Source organism: Vipera ursinii, assembly GCF_947247035.1.
Source record: "Vipera ursinii genome assembly, chromosome: 1".
Classification (NCBI taxonomy): domain Eukaryota; kingdom Metazoa; phylum Chordata; class Lepidosauria; order Squamata; family Viperidae; genus Vipera; species Vipera ursinii.
The window spans coordinates 168347033-168363368 of record NC_139512.1 but is presented as its reverse complement, the minus strand read 5'-3'; the positions used below and the strand labels follow the sequence as shown (position 1 = coordinate 168363368).

At 38.0% G+C, this 16336-nt stretch overlaps 1 protein-coding gene across 2 annotated transcripts in view; it reads right to left on the bottom strand.

The window, feature by feature from the left end:
* COL3A1 (collagen type III alpha 1 chain) overlaps window positions 1–16336 on the bottom strand; it is an 82474-nt gene that overhangs the window by 8275 nt on the left and 57863 nt on the right. For both annotated transcript variants that reach the window (XM_083350491.1, XM_083350492.1), the window contains 23 exons: window positions 15902–15955; window positions 15667–15765; window positions 13464–13517; window positions 12460–12558; window positions 12141–12194; window positions 11991–12044; window positions 11473–11526; window positions 11070–11123; window positions 10675–10719; window positions 10493–10591; window positions 10286–10393; window positions 9698–9751; window positions 8421–8474; window positions 8194–8247; window positions 7027–7080; window positions 6573–6680; window positions 6205–6258; window positions 5363–5416; window positions 4254–4415; window positions 2734–2841; window positions 1896–2003; window positions 586–639; window positions 353–460 (listed from right to left, as the gene is read on the bottom strand). In XM_083350491.1, the coding sequence (XP_083206617.1) occupies window positions 353–460; window positions 586–639; window positions 1896–2003; window positions 2734–2841; window positions 4254–4415; window positions 5363–5416; window positions 6205–6258; window positions 6573–6680; window positions 7027–7080; window positions 8194–8247; window positions 8421–8474; window positions 9698–9751; window positions 10286–10393; window positions 10493–10591; window positions 10675–10719; window positions 11070–11123; window positions 11473–11526; window positions 11991–12044; window positions 12141–12194; window positions 12460–12558; window positions 13464–13517; window positions 15667–15765; window positions 15902–15955 (1746 nt within the window). The remainder of the gene's footprint in view (window positions 1–352; window positions 461–585; window positions 640–1895; window positions 2004–2733; window positions 2842–4253; window positions 4416–5362; window positions 5417–6204; window positions 6259–6572; window positions 6681–7026; window positions 7081–8193; window positions 8248–8420; window positions 8475–9697; window positions 9752–10285; window positions 10394–10492; window positions 10592–10674; window positions 10720–11069; window positions 11124–11472; window positions 11527–11990; window positions 12045–12140; window positions 12195–12459; window positions 12559–13463; window positions 13518–15666; window positions 15766–15901; window positions 15956–16336) is intronic.

Genomic DNA, 16336 nt, shown 5'->3' with positions numbered 1-16336 from the left:
AGTATGGAAACAGAATTCAAAATAAATGGAGTGTCTTAATTATTTAACTCATTTAAAAACCTTTGAAAACCCCTGATTGCAGGGCTCAATCAGATTTCCCCTCCCACTATCAAATCCCGGATGTTTGCAGCTGTTGTAGAATCTACAGGACGTATACCACCTTTGATGAGGTTCTTTCAAAGAGAATTCCATTTCTAGAATATTAATATATTAAATTTCTCTTTGGCTTTTGCAACATAAAAATGTGTAGCATTGGTTGAAACTGAGTAATAAGTGGCTTATTCTTAACTTTTTGCTAATGTATTATTGCACAGGTAACAAATGTAGGATGCAGCATAATTTTCCTCCTTACCGAATGTCCTCTTTCACCAGATTTTCCAGGCGCACCAGCACTACCTGGGGGCCCCATATGACCTGGAGATCCAGGCACACCAGCAGGACCATTTTCACCACGATCACCCTGAAATGAAAAGAAAATGAAGCTTTGTTATATGAAATATTAAATAAATGCACAGATATGCCCAAAGATATATAAAGATTCAGCAGAAGCAACCATAACCAAATGATGATATTGTTGAATCTCACCTTTGGTCCTGGGGATCCATCACGACCTGGGAGCCCATCTGATCCAGGATTACCCTTACAAATAAATAATAATAATAATAATAATAATAATAATAATAATAATAATAATAATTTAGATTTTTTTTCGGGGGGAGGTGGGCAAAGGAATAGGAAGAAAAAAACATCAAAACTTTTAAGAAGCATTAATTCAGGAATAGATTTTCTTCTCACAATATTGATCCCTTAAACTTAGTAGTGTTGTAAAGAGCCTGTCAATCATGTGGCCATTGCATTTATAAGACTGTTGGTTCACCTACAACTTTCTAGTTTAAGGCAGTATCAAGTGATGATTGTATATATAAAGGGTCAAACAGATGCAGTATATTGCAAATAGAATAATATTAACTCACAAAATGTTTTTCAAGGTAATCATTTACACATAATCAACTGGTGCTGGTGCTGGTGATGACCTATAAAGCCCTAAATGGCTTGGGTCCAGGGTATCTGAGGGAACACCTGCTGCCGGCATCAAGCTCCCTTCGTCCAGTGCGCTCCCACAGGGAGGGTCTTCTCAGGGTGCCACCGGTAAGAGATTGCTGGTGGACGACACCCAGGGATAGGGCCTTCTCAGTGGGGGCGCCTGCCCTTTGAAACCAGCTGCCAGTGGAGCTGAGGACTGCCCCCGACCTCCGTTCATTCCGCCGGGACCTGAAGACCTGGCTCTTCGAGCTCTCTGGCCCAGGCTGAGAATTTTAATTTTAATTTTAATTTTAATTTTAATTTTAATTTTAATTTTAATTTTAATTTTAATTTTAATTTTAATTTTAATTTTAATTTTAATTTTAATTTTAATTTTAATTTTAACTGGGGTTTTATTTGTTCAGGGATGGATATAATTTTTTAAATTGTTTTTAACTTTTGTATTTTTTGTTTTAATCACCCTGTAAACCGCCCTGAGTCCTTCGGGAAAGGGTGGTATATAAATGTAATAAAATAAATAAAAATAAATAAATAGTAACAGACCATCTTGACCAGTGCATATCTCCACCAGGAAAAGACCTACCAGCTTTCTCAAACCTGCAAATTTCATTCTCAAATCATGTGGGATTTTGTTCTTATGTATGATAAACGTGGATATGGAAATTAAGTGGTGTACTCCCTTGTGTAAACCAGCTTTCGCTTTCACACTATGTCAAGTTGATTAGATTACATGTCTGGACAAGATATCTGCATGAGGTCCATTTTTCTTATTTTGGGATTTACATCATTTGACTGTTCTATTTGCTTCAAGCATCTATCGCAGGAATACAATTAAATTAAAATATGATTACATCTCTGCCTGGTTCTCCTGGTGCCCCACTGATGCCAGGAGGACCTCCTGGCCCTGGAGGTCCTCGTTCCCCTGGACTACCATTACTTCCTGGTTTGCCATCTTCACCCTACATTGGAATAAGAAAGAAACTGATTATATGTTGTAAAATGCATGCCTAGCCTTTGAAAAAGCAGCTAACATAAATGATAACCACAAGTAATATATGCCTACAGATATAGTGTTCAAATTGTACCTTTGTTTAGTGGATCATGGAAAATGAAAGATCTTTCCCCTTATAATAATACAGGTCCAGAAAGCTAGACAAAATGTAGCTCTCAAAATTCCATTAATCCCCAAAATTATTGATACTTCCCTACTCACAATTAGGCAACCATGTCTTAGGTTAATTATACAAGGAAGCAAGCTGGGGACAGAGAGGATTCTCTGGAGCTTTCACAAGTAGTGGCACATTAATTAATATGAATTTGGGGGCACAGCAGTATCCATGGATGAATGAACATTAATGTAGGAGATGTTGCCATGGAATTATGGCAAAAGAATTTCTGGTTTAGTTTAGAAAAATGAAGGCCATTTTTCAAAGCATTGCCAGGAAGCTTCCCCCCCCCTTGGAAAACAGCATTTCTCTCCTCCTCCCCCCCAATATAAGGATGGCAACAAAATTAGCAAACGGTGCTGTTGCTCTGATGGTAAGTATCTCAGCAAAACAATTTTAAAAAATATTGCCCCCCCCAATTATCTCCCCCTCTCACATGCACATAGCAGTTCAAGCCCCCAACCAAACAACCTGACCTTCAGCTCAATCCTTCCTCCATGAAATCTTTTGGATCACGACTCACCTTGGGACCAGATGGGCCAGAAGAGCCTGATGGTCCCCTTGATCCGGGCAATCCGACAATACCACGCTGTCCAGGTATGCCGCTATTTCCTGGAGGACCTGGTATACCCTGGGGGAGATCAATCAAGACCATAATTAACTACATATCAGTGGAGTCAGGGGTATAAAGCAAAGAGGCAGAGCTTTTTTTGTCATAGAATGCTCAGAACGGAGTTCCGGCACCTTTTTTGGATGGAACCTTGTAGGGTAGGCAAGGCAGATTGTATGACATGTGTGAGTTCCGGCACCTTTTTCTTTTACAAAAAAAGCACTGCAAAGAGGTATGCTTGAATGAAGCTGAAGGTCTACATTTTGAGAAGATATATCAATATATCCATATCTACATGCATATCTGTAATTACTGTATTATTATTATTAAGTATTTTTCCATATAATAACAAACCGAAAGGAAAAAAGAAAAGAAAGAGAAAGCTAAAACAAAACAAAAAGAGCAAGAAACAGCAAACGATAGGAAAAGAAACAAAAAATCAAGAAAAATATAAGTTACTTCCAGCCTTCTTTCAACAGGTGAAGTATTTGCAATATTATTTTCCCTCTTTCCTTTTATATGTTCTACAAATCAGTTCAAACCCTTACATAATCCACACAGTTTTCAATTGTCATATGATTGCTGTTATTATTGTGAAACTGGATTGACAGCTTTCCAACTCCATTCAGACTTTCAAACCGTTCTTTACATATACACTGTATGAATACACTTGACAGGCTTTATCATGCAAATTACACTAGACTGGTATTCTGACAATGTGTTCAAGATAATTTGAGCGTAAAGGATTCCATCCTTCCTTTGTATAGGGTTATTTTACGTGGACTTGTTCTTATAAATGGGATCTGAATAAAGTTAGGAATATTAGAAATAAATAAAGATAAATAATCCTCTCATTATAATAGACCTGCGAAGCAGCTCTGTGCCACATCAAGGTATGGCTTCAATCCAAACTGCTGCAGCCATCTAATTTAAGGTGAGCCACCATCCAGAAAATTAAGACATTTAGCGGCACTGAAGCCTGGTAACCTGATTCTGCTGGCCACTTTAGTCCGGTGGAGCAGGGATATGTGCAGAAATCCCCTTCAGCAATAGGACTGAAATGGGAGCACTGCTTTCACCTGGCCCTTGAAAAGGGGAGTTTGATTTGGCCTTTGACTTCAAAGGGGTGCTTTAGTCAGAGATGTGTGAAACTGAACAACAACTTCAACTTTCTATTCAACCCTGGAAAATCTAACAAGTAAATATGATATTGATAACATTTTTTCTGTATATACTGTATGATCTAATGTTTGGATGGTTTTTTAAATTGCTGGGCTTATTTATAAGGTTTGCCTAATCATTTGCCTAATCCAATATAGTTGAGTGTGATCCTGTTCAGGATTTGCAGAGCTGAAGTATTTGGAAAGATACTGTAATCATTTCTGAAATATTTTTTTTTTAAAAAACGTGCAATTTTCAAAGAATGTACTTACATCTGATCCTTTTGCTCCCGCTGGGCCTTTTTCTCCTGGTACACCTGGCTCACCTTTTGGACCTGGACCACCTGGAGCACCAGGTGGGCCAGTAGAACCAGGTGGGCCAGAATGTCCATCTTTGCCTGGTGGGCCAGCATTGCCAGGTGGTCCTGACGCTCCCTAGAACGTGATATTTGAGAGAGAGGAATAAGGGACAGTTCTTGACTTAACACTACCAGGACATCAGAACATGGAGAATGTACGATATAGGCATAAAGGACAACAACTGAACTGCTTAAGTACCTCAGATCCACTACCGATTAAAAAAAAGAGCATATCCATAATTGCATGCTTTTAAATATAGCAAAGAAATTCAAGATCAAAGACCAAAAGAAATATCTGTAGGCCAAATTGATTCCCCCCCCCCCAGATTGCATGCTTACTACACTTTTTCTAAAAAGTCACCCTAAGGAAATGAGGATGTTGTAGTTGCATCGGTGATGGCCAGTGTTACCTGACCAGCGGCCCACAGAACATAACATAGTCCTCTATCCCACGTCTTTACTTTGGGTAGGGCAGGAGTAGCCAGTGGCTGCTATTGTCATCATGAATTGAAAAAGCAGAAAGACTGGCTTCCATGAAGGATAGTTCATGGCTGAGTTGCATCTACATGAGACCTTATTGAATTCCATGACCGCATTGCAACTCCTCCATTGATCCTGCTCTTGGACTAGCTAAATCCTTCAAACTTCAAAGTGATTGTTCTAGCTTTCCTTTTCTACAAACCATACTCAAGTTGGAACATTGTTGCTCACTTTTTTCTTTTTTTAGAAAAAAAGGGAAGATATATTTTGGAAAAGGGGTATCCCTTGAAAGACTTTCAGTTAGCAATCATGGGCATGAAGTAGTCTGGGTTAAGTGTTGTCCACCAGAGATATGCTTAAGAGATCTTTCAATTTATAAATGGAGCATAAGGGATCAAAGCACAGCCCCTGTGACTGAATATGCAAATGGAATTGTTGTACAGTTTGATTTCCCTGCTTAATTTCAGCTACAATACTGGAGCAGAGAAAAGAATCTGAAAGCAGAGAAGAGCAGTAAGTGGTAAAAATTGTAGTAATTCTTACGCTGTTACCAGGAGGACCGGGTAAGCCTCGAGATCCAGGAAAGCCAGGTGCACCCTGAAACAAACGAGTATAGACGACATTAGCAAGTTATCATCTACTGCTCAAGAGGAGATGGAAAAATCAAATTCAGGAAACTGGTTTATCACATACAATAAATACACCACTTATATATCTTTTGCCTCTGAGTCAGTCTTGACTCCTGATGACTGCCTAGCCCTATTCCTTGCAGTTTTCTTGTCAAGGCTTTTCAGAAGTGATTTCCCATTATCTTTTTTCCTCGGGCTGAGGGAGAGCGACTGGCGCTTGGTGGCTTGGTGGCCGTGGTGCTGGTGGTAGCTAGAACTCCCAGTCTCTAGCCAGGTACCTACACTACACCAGACTGGCTCTCTAGGTAGACTGTTTGCAGCTGGTTAAAAGGCAATTGCATCTTTTCTACGGTAGCTTGCTGTAACATGACTCTAAATAATGGACCTCAAGAAAAAATGATAGGCTACTAGTAGCTGTCAGAGTGCACTTTTCCTAGCTCTAGCCTAAAAAAAAATCTGTCCTTTACATAGCTATCTGGGGGAAAAAGTTTGCATGGAGATGGCTCAGATGGAAAGGTATGGTTGCAGTAAGTCCATGGATCACTGCTGGACTGCTGAGAACATTTCGGAACTGAAATGTCAGGTGAATTGGAACATACCATATTAAAAGAACATTTTGTTTACTTTATTTATGTTTCTTCTTAAAGAAATTAGAGGGTTGTTTAGATCATGGTGTCCTTTAGAAGTCCTAAGAGTTTGGATGCAAAGATCAACCAGTTTACTTAAACATAGGCTAGTTTAAAAAAAAATACTTACTGCAGGACCTGCACCCCCACGTTCTCCTTTAGGTCCTGCTGAACCAGCTGGACCCTAGATAAGATATGAGAATTAGCATCGTAATACCAAAGAAAAGAACAGACCAATCAATATATGAATTTCAATGGAATCAATATATTAGATGGCTTCTGTTACAAAAGATACAGGATAAATCAAGTTTCAAAAACAGTAGAGCAGGGGTGTCAAACTGCCGGCCCGCGGGCCGGAGCGTCATGGAGAAACCGCGCGCAACCCATTGCCGGCAATGGGAAAAAGTTCCGATACGTCGCGTGACATCACATGACGTCGCAAGTTTGACATGTCTGCAGTAGAGAATACATAGAATATATAGATTACAGCACACTTACTTGTGCACCAGGACCTCCTGATGGACCTGCGATTCCTGGGGGTCCAGATTCACCTCGTTCACCAGGAAGACCTCTCTCTCCTTTTCCACCAGGTTCTCCATTTTGTCCCTATATAAAGATTAGTTATTGCAAGTGTTAAACCTTAATACTTAAGGATACTTACAAAGACTTAGTAGAAGTGGAAGTAGGGCAAATCTTCCTGAAATACTAATAGACAAACAGGCTTGGAACAAAAGACAATATCTTATCAGCTGCCTGATAAAACTTAATCCAGGCAACCGTTTCCACATATGGAACATTCCACTTTTCTTTCTCCCAATTTCCTTTGCAACTAAACATGCTGGTTGATATTTGCTATGGGTTGCTCTGCTATTTATTTACTTTACCTCCTCTCATCTCAAACCTGTAGGACAAATCTTTCCCACCCTTTATGCTAAAATATCTTCATACTTACAGGAGCTCCAGGGAAGCCAGCAGGACCCGGTGGCCCTTGTTCTCCACGATCACCCTGCAGGTGACAAAGGAATATCGAAGAAGCATAACTAACCCTACAAGGAAAGTAATTTCACTCTGCTAGCACAATTCTTTGCCTCACTCAGCTATCTTCCTTTGCTTATGATAATATGTATTTCTAACATACTTCTTTTTGACTTGTCCACCAGAAACTTTACCATAAAGTTATTCAAAGCACTTTGCTCTTGTGTGAATTTTTCAGGTGGAGCGGGAGATTCCTGCACGTTTGAATACAAGGACTTTGTAAAGAACTGCTAATTCCCTCCAGAGTGCTTCAGGGAGCCATCTCAATCTGATGGCTGCAACCTCCATTCTAGTGCAGAGATGCATTGCACCATTGGGCTTTGCAGGCAGCATCAGGTCTGTGAGCCTCTACTAATCCAATGAAAGCTGCATTTGAGTTTTCTAATTCTTGTGAAAGCAAAATTGGCAACTAAGAGCAGCAAGCCATTTGGAACTGGGCTGTGGAAGTGGTGGATGAGTCTGTGGTGTGTGTGTGTGTGTGTGTGTGTGTGTGTGTGTGTGTAACCATCCCAGAAAGGCTGGAGGCCGCTACCTTAGGATATAAGCCAGATGCTTGTATTCTTTCCCTGCTCCTAATTCACATGTTGATGACTTCCCTTTTCACTTCCTATCTTATTTTTTTTATGTATTTACTTGTCCATTTCCTCTTTGATGATTTTAATGGAACAGTGACAGTGTATCATCCCTTGAGGAGGTCAAACAATCTTAGGAAGAAGGAGAGTAAAAGCTTGAAATTCTTGTTTTTGAATTAATATTAGTTATGAAAAATGTTATGCTGTTAATTGAAGATGCCTCTTTTGAGATATGAATAAATATTCTTAATTATAGATATTTGCTTTAAATTATCTATAATAGGAAGTGTATTAACGCTTTAAATGTAAATATAATTTCTAGATAGGTTGAAAAGAACAAGAGTATTCGAACACATTAGTCTTATCATGAAAGCAATATAACCTTTCAGAATACTGCAGACCAATTAAGATTAATGTATTCAAATAAAAAAAAACCTTTGTATGAAAATTTTAGGAAAAGGGCAAAACACCTACAAACATAATTAGATTGTGTATTTGAAAGATTTTCTTACCGGTCCACCACGGGGACCTGTTGGGCCATGGGGTCCAGCAGGTCCAGGTTCTCCCTAGGAAAGGAAGAAAGAAAGAAAGAAAGAAAGAAAGAAAGAAAGAAAGAAAGAAAGAAAGAAAGAAAGAAAGAAAGAAAGAAAGAAAGAAAGAAAGAAAGAAAGCTTTTATTTCAGAATCTTTTTCTTCAAAGTGAATTTAATTTACATTAAAATATGAGTGAAATGTATACCTTATCACCAGTTTGGCCAGATGGACCAGGTGGTCCAATGGATCCTACAGGCCCCTACAATGTTCAAAGTAAGAATCAGTGGAAGCATAGGCTGATCAATCAACAAGTACTGAAATGCAAAAGCATTCAAAATACTCTTTCCTGCATTGAAAATTTTCGCTCATTTCAGTTTTGCCTTCCTAATCCAATCTGTCTCCTCTTATGCTGAAGTTGCATAGGCAGAGAGAATATTCGTAAGAATTTTAAAATGAACCAGATATAGAGCCTCATGATGTTGAACTATATGCTTGGGACTTGTCAAGTTATTTATTATACCAGATTCTTTAACCTGTGTCAATCAATTTGCCATTGCATAAATTCATTGAAATAACAACAAAATCTGTTTCGGTTAGCAAATATTTCTGTATTTCCTCCCCCCCCCAATACACACATATGTTTCAGGAACTCTAATTCTAGCTCTTTGAAAGATGAGGAAAAGCTAAACTTTAAAAGAACCTTAGAATTACTTGTATATGATTGATTGGTTGTTGACTGAATATGTGCAGTCAGTTTGATGTTCTTAGCAATCACATAGCTAGATTTTCCCTATGAAAATACGCCCCTAACCTGGTCTTTCAGTTCTTTCAATGTTACATCCATCATCACTGTAATTCAGTCCATCCATTTTCTATATGCTCACCTATAGGCTTATTCTACTTTTTTTCATTCTGTTCCCTGTATTCTCATCAAGAAACTACTCTCAACCGAGTAATAGTCCTGGAGAATTCATAAACCTATCTGCCTCTTCAAAGAATCTTGGTAGATTTGGGGAAAGTTAGGTCAACTAGATTATTTTTAATTTTATTCCTATTGCTGTAGAAAAATATTTATTAAAATATGTACAAAATTGTACCTTTTAAGAGAAGAGCTCCTGAAAATGACTATAAAATACATGTGCCTTTTTGGAAGGCTAAGTTCAGCAAGAGTTGAGGCCAAAACTGAATTTTCAGACTCAAGTATCTCTAGGGATAAGGATTTTGTTGGGCCTCTCCCTTAATCTTGGTTAGATAAGGAAGGAATTGCTATACATAATCTGGAAATAGATGCAACCAATCAATCAATTACATTTCCTAAACTTCTCTTCAGGATTAGAAGCTCTTGGCATGCCTAAAATATCCAGGCTATCATATTAAATTCTAAACCTTAAAAAAGCTATATGCTCTGCTGGAAACAATTTGGTTCTGTTGTAAATTAGTCAAAGCAAACAAATTATCCATGATATGGCAGGTACTACTTACTCGTAATCCATCTTTACCAGGTGTACCATCTCCTCCTCTGCTTCCAGGCTCTCCCTATCCAAATGAAAGAAAAGAGCAGATACATTGTGAATAAGCTAACCAACAGCAAGCTGTTGTACCATGCAATTATGTTGATAAGCTTTTCCCAAACCCAAAAAAGCAATGTTTAAGTCTTTATTTAAAATTATATAATAAAGAGTATTAAATAAATATAATCAGCAGGGAGACATGAAGCAGGACATTGACTCAGTGGACAAAGACTAAAGTATTAACAACTTATACTTCTGCAGTAGGTGAACCTAATTATTCACTAGCCCTATTCAAAGCATTCTTCCCTAAATTCAGTAACTTCAGTTGGAGTTACTCTTCTCAACATACAGAAGATGGGCTTTATGCAACCTGGAGATCTAGTATAGTACTTATACATATTGCCCGGCATCGGGTTTTATAAATAAGTGATGTCGATCTCAAAAGTTTAGATCAACTTAATTAAGCTTCCTAATGCTTGATAGCAAGTCCTAGTTTAGCTGCTCTTCATAATTTTGGATGGTATTATCTGGCTATTAAGGGAAATACAAAAGAACATACCTTTTCTCCCTTGGGTCCAGGATTTCCAGAAGTTCCTCTCTCTCCTGGCATTCCTTGCAATCCTGGAGGCCCCATACCACCGGGAGGACCAACTGGACCACCAGGGCCCTAAAATCATATTTTCCAAATCAGTTATTAAGACACCTGGGAAAAAAGTACCTGGAGCATAATTTAGGATATATACAAAGTGCTATAATTTCAACTTACTTTTCCACCTTCAGGGCCAGCAGGGCCAGGACCACCTCTAGCTCCAGGGGGACCTGCAGGTCCTGGTGTACCTCGTTCACCTGGGATGCCATTTTCACCCTAACAGAAATAAAACCATTTAGTTTTGTTTTGAGTTCTTTGTTTTCACATTTTTTATGTGACCAGATTAGTACCAAATTTACCTTTCCTCCTGGAAGTCCTGGAACTCCATTTTCACCTTTTGGGCCCTGTTGGGAAGCAAAAGCAATTTGATTGTTATCTATATGTTTTCATGGGTGACATCTTCATTAATATTCAAGCTGCAGCCAAATAATTCCACTTGAGGTGTCAATGACCCAACATGGATCTTCCAATGTATCATATGTTCCACTGAGTTTAGCTAAAATAATAGACACTTCTGAAGAAGGAGAAGAAAGGGAGAGAGAGAGAGAGAGAGAGAGAGAGAGAGAGAGAGAGAGAGAGAGAGAGAGAGAGAGAGAGAGAGAGAGAGAGAGAAGCAATTTATATTGCTCTCCACATTAAGTTGCATTACATACCCTTTTTACTCATATTTGGGAGAGATGAAAGGACAACTTACTGGATCTCCTGGTTTTCCACTCTCTCCAGGAGCTCCTGAAGGACCAGGTAGACCCTAGGGAAATATAATTATTGTTTAATACATATTCCTCTCTGTTTTAAGGATTGCATTTAAAAATATCAGAAATAGAGATTTATTATACTTGAATTTTTATTAAAATTTGAAATAGTACATAGTAGTCAAGCCGTTAACATCATTTATGTCATTGTTGTGATTATAGCATTCAGTGTTACCACTTTTTATTGTGAACCACCATACACATTAAATAAACAAATAATAAAACATGAAATAATTTGGTTGGACGAAATCAGCCAACCTTAAACTTCTACTTTTCTTCACTAATTTCTTGATTTCGGTTTGAATGCATTATTTAGAAAACAAACATTGAAGAATATCAGCATACCTGATATCCAGGTGGACCGGTTGCTCCTTGCTCTCCTCTTTCTCCAGGACCTCCCTGGGAAAAGAAGAACATCATTCATGGTTTTCCATCCCACCAACAACCCCTTCCTTAGCCCATTTGTGCTGAGCAGTAATAACTTTCTGTTCCTGGATATGAAACTTTCAAAGGCCCTAAAGAGACAATGTCAGTCAATTCAATATTAATTAAACCATAATAAAGGAAACAAAAATTAATGTGATATGGTAGAGTTGCAATAGTCGGTGCTCCATTCCACTCTATCTAATTTTCAAGGACTTAGGCTAACCCAGTACTTTGAAAAGTATTGCTTTCCAATAATAGGTTCTGTGATCAAAGAATGGGCTCATGTAATTCTTCCCATCACTGTAAACAATATGATGAATAATAAGTTAATGAAAAATTGTCTTATTCATTGCTTGCATCCATTACTCTTTAGTAATATAGTTTGTTAATGTAAGATATAGTAAGTTAGTATTGACTTTTATGTTTCTATTACTTACAGCAGGCCCCGGGGGTCCCTGTGCTCCTGATTCACCATCCTTTCCAGGTAGTCCCTGTTAAATAATGGAATAGTGATTAGCTTACAAGGTCAACAGAATTGTATATGTGGGTGTATAAATGTGAAAGAGTAAAATAAATTATTTACTGACCGGTCCACCAGGTGGTCCAGAAGATCCTCTTTCTCCATTTTTACCTGGTGCACCCTAAAGATACAAAAGATTGCAGTTTAATATCTTACCAATTATTATACATCAAAAATTATAGAGTTGAAAGGCAGCTTCAGTTTAACATGCTGATAGTAATATGTTTGGATATTTTCTTATTAGTTTCATTTCAATGAATAATACACTCTTCAGAGCTTATTTCCTTGTTACTTTGGATAAACAAAGAGTGGACATCTCAAAGAGAAATGAAACAATGTCATCCTGGATCCAAGGGTGTTCTGGATAACAATGAGGTTATACTAACCTCATTGCCTTTTGGACCAGGGAAGCCCATCACACCTGGTTGACCTCGTGGACCTGCTGGGCCTGGGGGACCACTCCGGCCTGATTCTCCTGGTGATCCCTGAAAGTCATAGAGGTGAAGAGAGGAAGAAATATAAGAAAAAACTGGACTATCACTGAGATTAAATATTCACAAACATGTTTAAACAATGGAATTGACCCCGTCCCATTCAGTGTAGCAGAAGGAGATTGATACAGACTTGGTCGGAGAAGGAATTTCAGTCCTTGTGGGGTCAAAGAGAACAGACTTTTCCACTGTGACCCCTTCCCTGTAGAACAGGGGTGTCAAACTCGTCGCCTCACATGACATGTCCCGATGTATCACAACTTTTTCCCCCTTGCAGTAGCTGGGGTAGGTGCGGCTTCCATGTGACACATCTGGCCCTCGGGCTGGCAGTTTGACACCCCTTCTGTAAAACATTCTGCTGCTGGAGATCAGATCTGCCTCCACCTTTCTGACCTTCCAGAAGGGCTTTAAAACATGGATTTGCCAGCAGGTTTGATGCCCTGATGCAGAGACTTTTCATTGGAGATGGTTGACGGGGTAAAAGATAAAATCCTTCTCCCCTGCCATCCATCCCTTTGGTTTTTAGTTCTTATATAAGATTTATTAATTTTAATAAGTTTTTATATTGACCTTTTTACCAATGTGCGGCATATCAAAAAAAACAACAACAAATAAATGGATGGATGGATGCATGGATGCTATCGTATTTGGTCACTTCAAATATAATTGATTTTTTTCAGAAGCAGAAATTAATGCACTTTTGGCAATATTGGACGTTAATACAGGGATTATGTAAAAAGGCTTTCAGAGCCATTAAATAAAATGGTCAATGAAATGCTTGTTAATAATTCCCCAAGACATGAAGTAAGCAACTCAATTTGTGCTCATAAAGTGACATCAAGGCAAGGCACAGTAACAAAAGTTGGATTAGATAAAAACAACAGAATATAGTGACGTACAGAAGGGCCTGGTTTTCCATCTACTCCTGGACCACCTGGACTTCCTGTTAAGCCCTAAGTAAGAAAATAATAACAAAATAATAATTATTATGTAATAAATGCATGTTAAAATCAATAGCTTTTCTAACCCTACTTTATTATGTGACTAGGAATTAAAAATACAAAATGGGAATATATAGAACTGGTTGGGAGAAGTTGTTTCAGATACTTTAATTAGAGAAATCAAGAGAGGCATCCATACAGCTCAGAAATATCTGGTGCTAATACTATAAGTTAGGGATATAAATAAGATAGTTACTGTAAGTCAGGAATATTACAGTTATTTCTTTACTGTAATATTAATAAAAACTTTATTTAGATAAGTTTGTTTTTCAAGCATCAAGTTCACAATGATGGAAGAAAAAAACTTTCCTGTCAATTTCTGGCTGACTTAAGTTTATGGGGAAAAAGCTAAGCAAGTTTGGCCTTGGTTCATACATGTATGGGAGATTACCACAGAATCTGAGGACTACAATGAGCTGTGGTGGTGCAGAGGTTAGAATGCAATACTACAGGCTAATTCTGCTGATTGCCAGCAGTTCAGTTCTCACTGGCTCAAGGTTGACTCAGCCTGCCTTCCTTTCTTCTGAGGTCAGTAAAATGAGGACCCAGATTGTTGGGGGCAATATGATGACTCTGTATACTGCTTAGAGAGGGGTGTAAAGCACTGTGAAGTGGTATATAGGTCTAAATGCTATCGCTATAGACTAGACTGGGAAGAGAAAAAATATCTTGGAAGAAGGAAACAGGAAACCATTTCTAAATTGGCTACCTAGCTGTGTCCATATCATCACTGAATTTGACCTGATGTACAGTAGCTTTGCCTTTTATTAAGAATATAGTAATTTGAAATGAAGGTCAAATTACTTTTACTGGATGGTGTAAACAATTGGTTGCTGCAATTGTCATGAAAGTTAACCAAGTGGCCAAAGAAGCTTATGATTCTTCAGTTCACAAAAAGTTAAGTTACAGACAAAACCTCAACCAAATAATAATGAAACATCATTTCGCACCATGGCTCTTGATCCTAAAAGTCTATTTATCAATTCTTTAGGGGAGGAGGATTCTATACACTTGACCAGTATAGTTTATTTCCTAAGAGAGTTATCCTACACTCACTGATTTAAAGATTTACCTGAGGGAATACCCTGTTTACTTGTTTTTTTAATTTATTCTTTATATAGGGAAGGTTTTACTAAGTCACAGAAGAAGAAAAAAAAACTTCCTTGGGTTGCAGCTCAGAAATATCTAATGCTAATAGTATAAGATAGGGATATAAATAGTTACTGTAAGTCAGGAATATTACAGTTATTTCCTTACTATAATATTAATAGAAACTTTATTTAGATAAGGTTTTTTCCCCCAAGAATCAAGTTCACAATGATGGAAGAAAAAAAGCTTTCCTGACTATTTCTAGCCAACTTAGGTTTATGGGGAAAAAAGCTAAGCAAGTTAAATAAATAAATAAATAAATAAATAAATAAATAAATACATTATTAAATAAATCTGGACATCTAGTACAGAAGTGACCAAGCTAGGTTATAATATATATGTTCTTCCTGACATTAGATTTTCTCAGCAGGGAGAATTTTTTTCTTTCTAGAACAGCAAAAAGAAAGAAGTGGTACAACCATTTTCTCACTACATTAACGCAGTGAGGTACAGTTCTTTACAAGCTTCAAAAAATCTATATAGCAGGGTTTCACAATTTACCCTGGGCTAAAGATTTTGCCTTTTAGAGATATATGGGAACCTTTGTTACTAGAAGTAACGAATGAGCTATTAATTAAACCAACTGACTACGCACTGACATTTAATTCAAATTAAAACCATTTCACAAGACTATGGCCTGGTCATATATTTAATGCTGTTTCGCTTTCCTTCCCAGCCTCTCAAATTCTCTGAGAGCTGTACCTCAAACTTTCTAGAGTTGCATTCTTAAGGGAACAGTGAACTATTATCTATGAAGAAAGCCAAGTATCTTTTAGATATAGCTGTATCTCAGAACTGCTTTCGAGATGTTTCCATTAAATGTAAACGAGTATTTACAATCTGGAAATATGGTATCTGATCATTAATAAGGGAGTGTGTTGGTCTTTTGTTCTCATAGCATCTTTCCAAATAATGTCTCGTTGTATTCTACACCCAGGAGATTTCTACTTACTCTCATTCCTGGAAGGCCAGGGCTGCCATCCCGTCCTGGTTCTCCAGGAGCTCCTCTCGGACCGGTACTTCCTGGACCACCTCGCTCACCAGGTGCCCCCTTAAATGACATTGGACAAAACGTTCATATAAGGGCGTGAAGGAAAGAGGGAAACAAATCATACTCTGATCTGAGCAAAAAGTAGTCAATTTGTTTGGAAACCAAAAACTCTTAAGTTTTTTTTGATATTCTTCACCTTTTCACCTGGAGGTCCATTAGCACCAGCAGGACCGCGGAATCCTGGGGAACCCTGAAAAATACAAACATGGGTATTTTTTATTTTGGAGTCCAAAATGAAGAAAAAAAACTCACGAGGAATTTCCAAAGCTAACAAAGTTGAGAAGGCAATGCCTATTTTGATTTGTGTTCTTATGGATGATTATTCTGGGATCTAATGGCTAGAATAACTGAAGATTATACCCTTGTTAACAAGCTGAAATTTTGCTTCTAGAGTGTAGCAGAAGAAAAAAAATAATGATAACGAAGAGAGTTTTCTCTATTAGCCTTAACAATCTCATTGCCTTTTTTCGGGGGGACAATAATCATCCTGCTTTTAATTCCGATTCCTCTGAATTAATCCCATTGATTCCATTAGCAATTTAGCCACAACTGATGCACACAAATGGTGCAT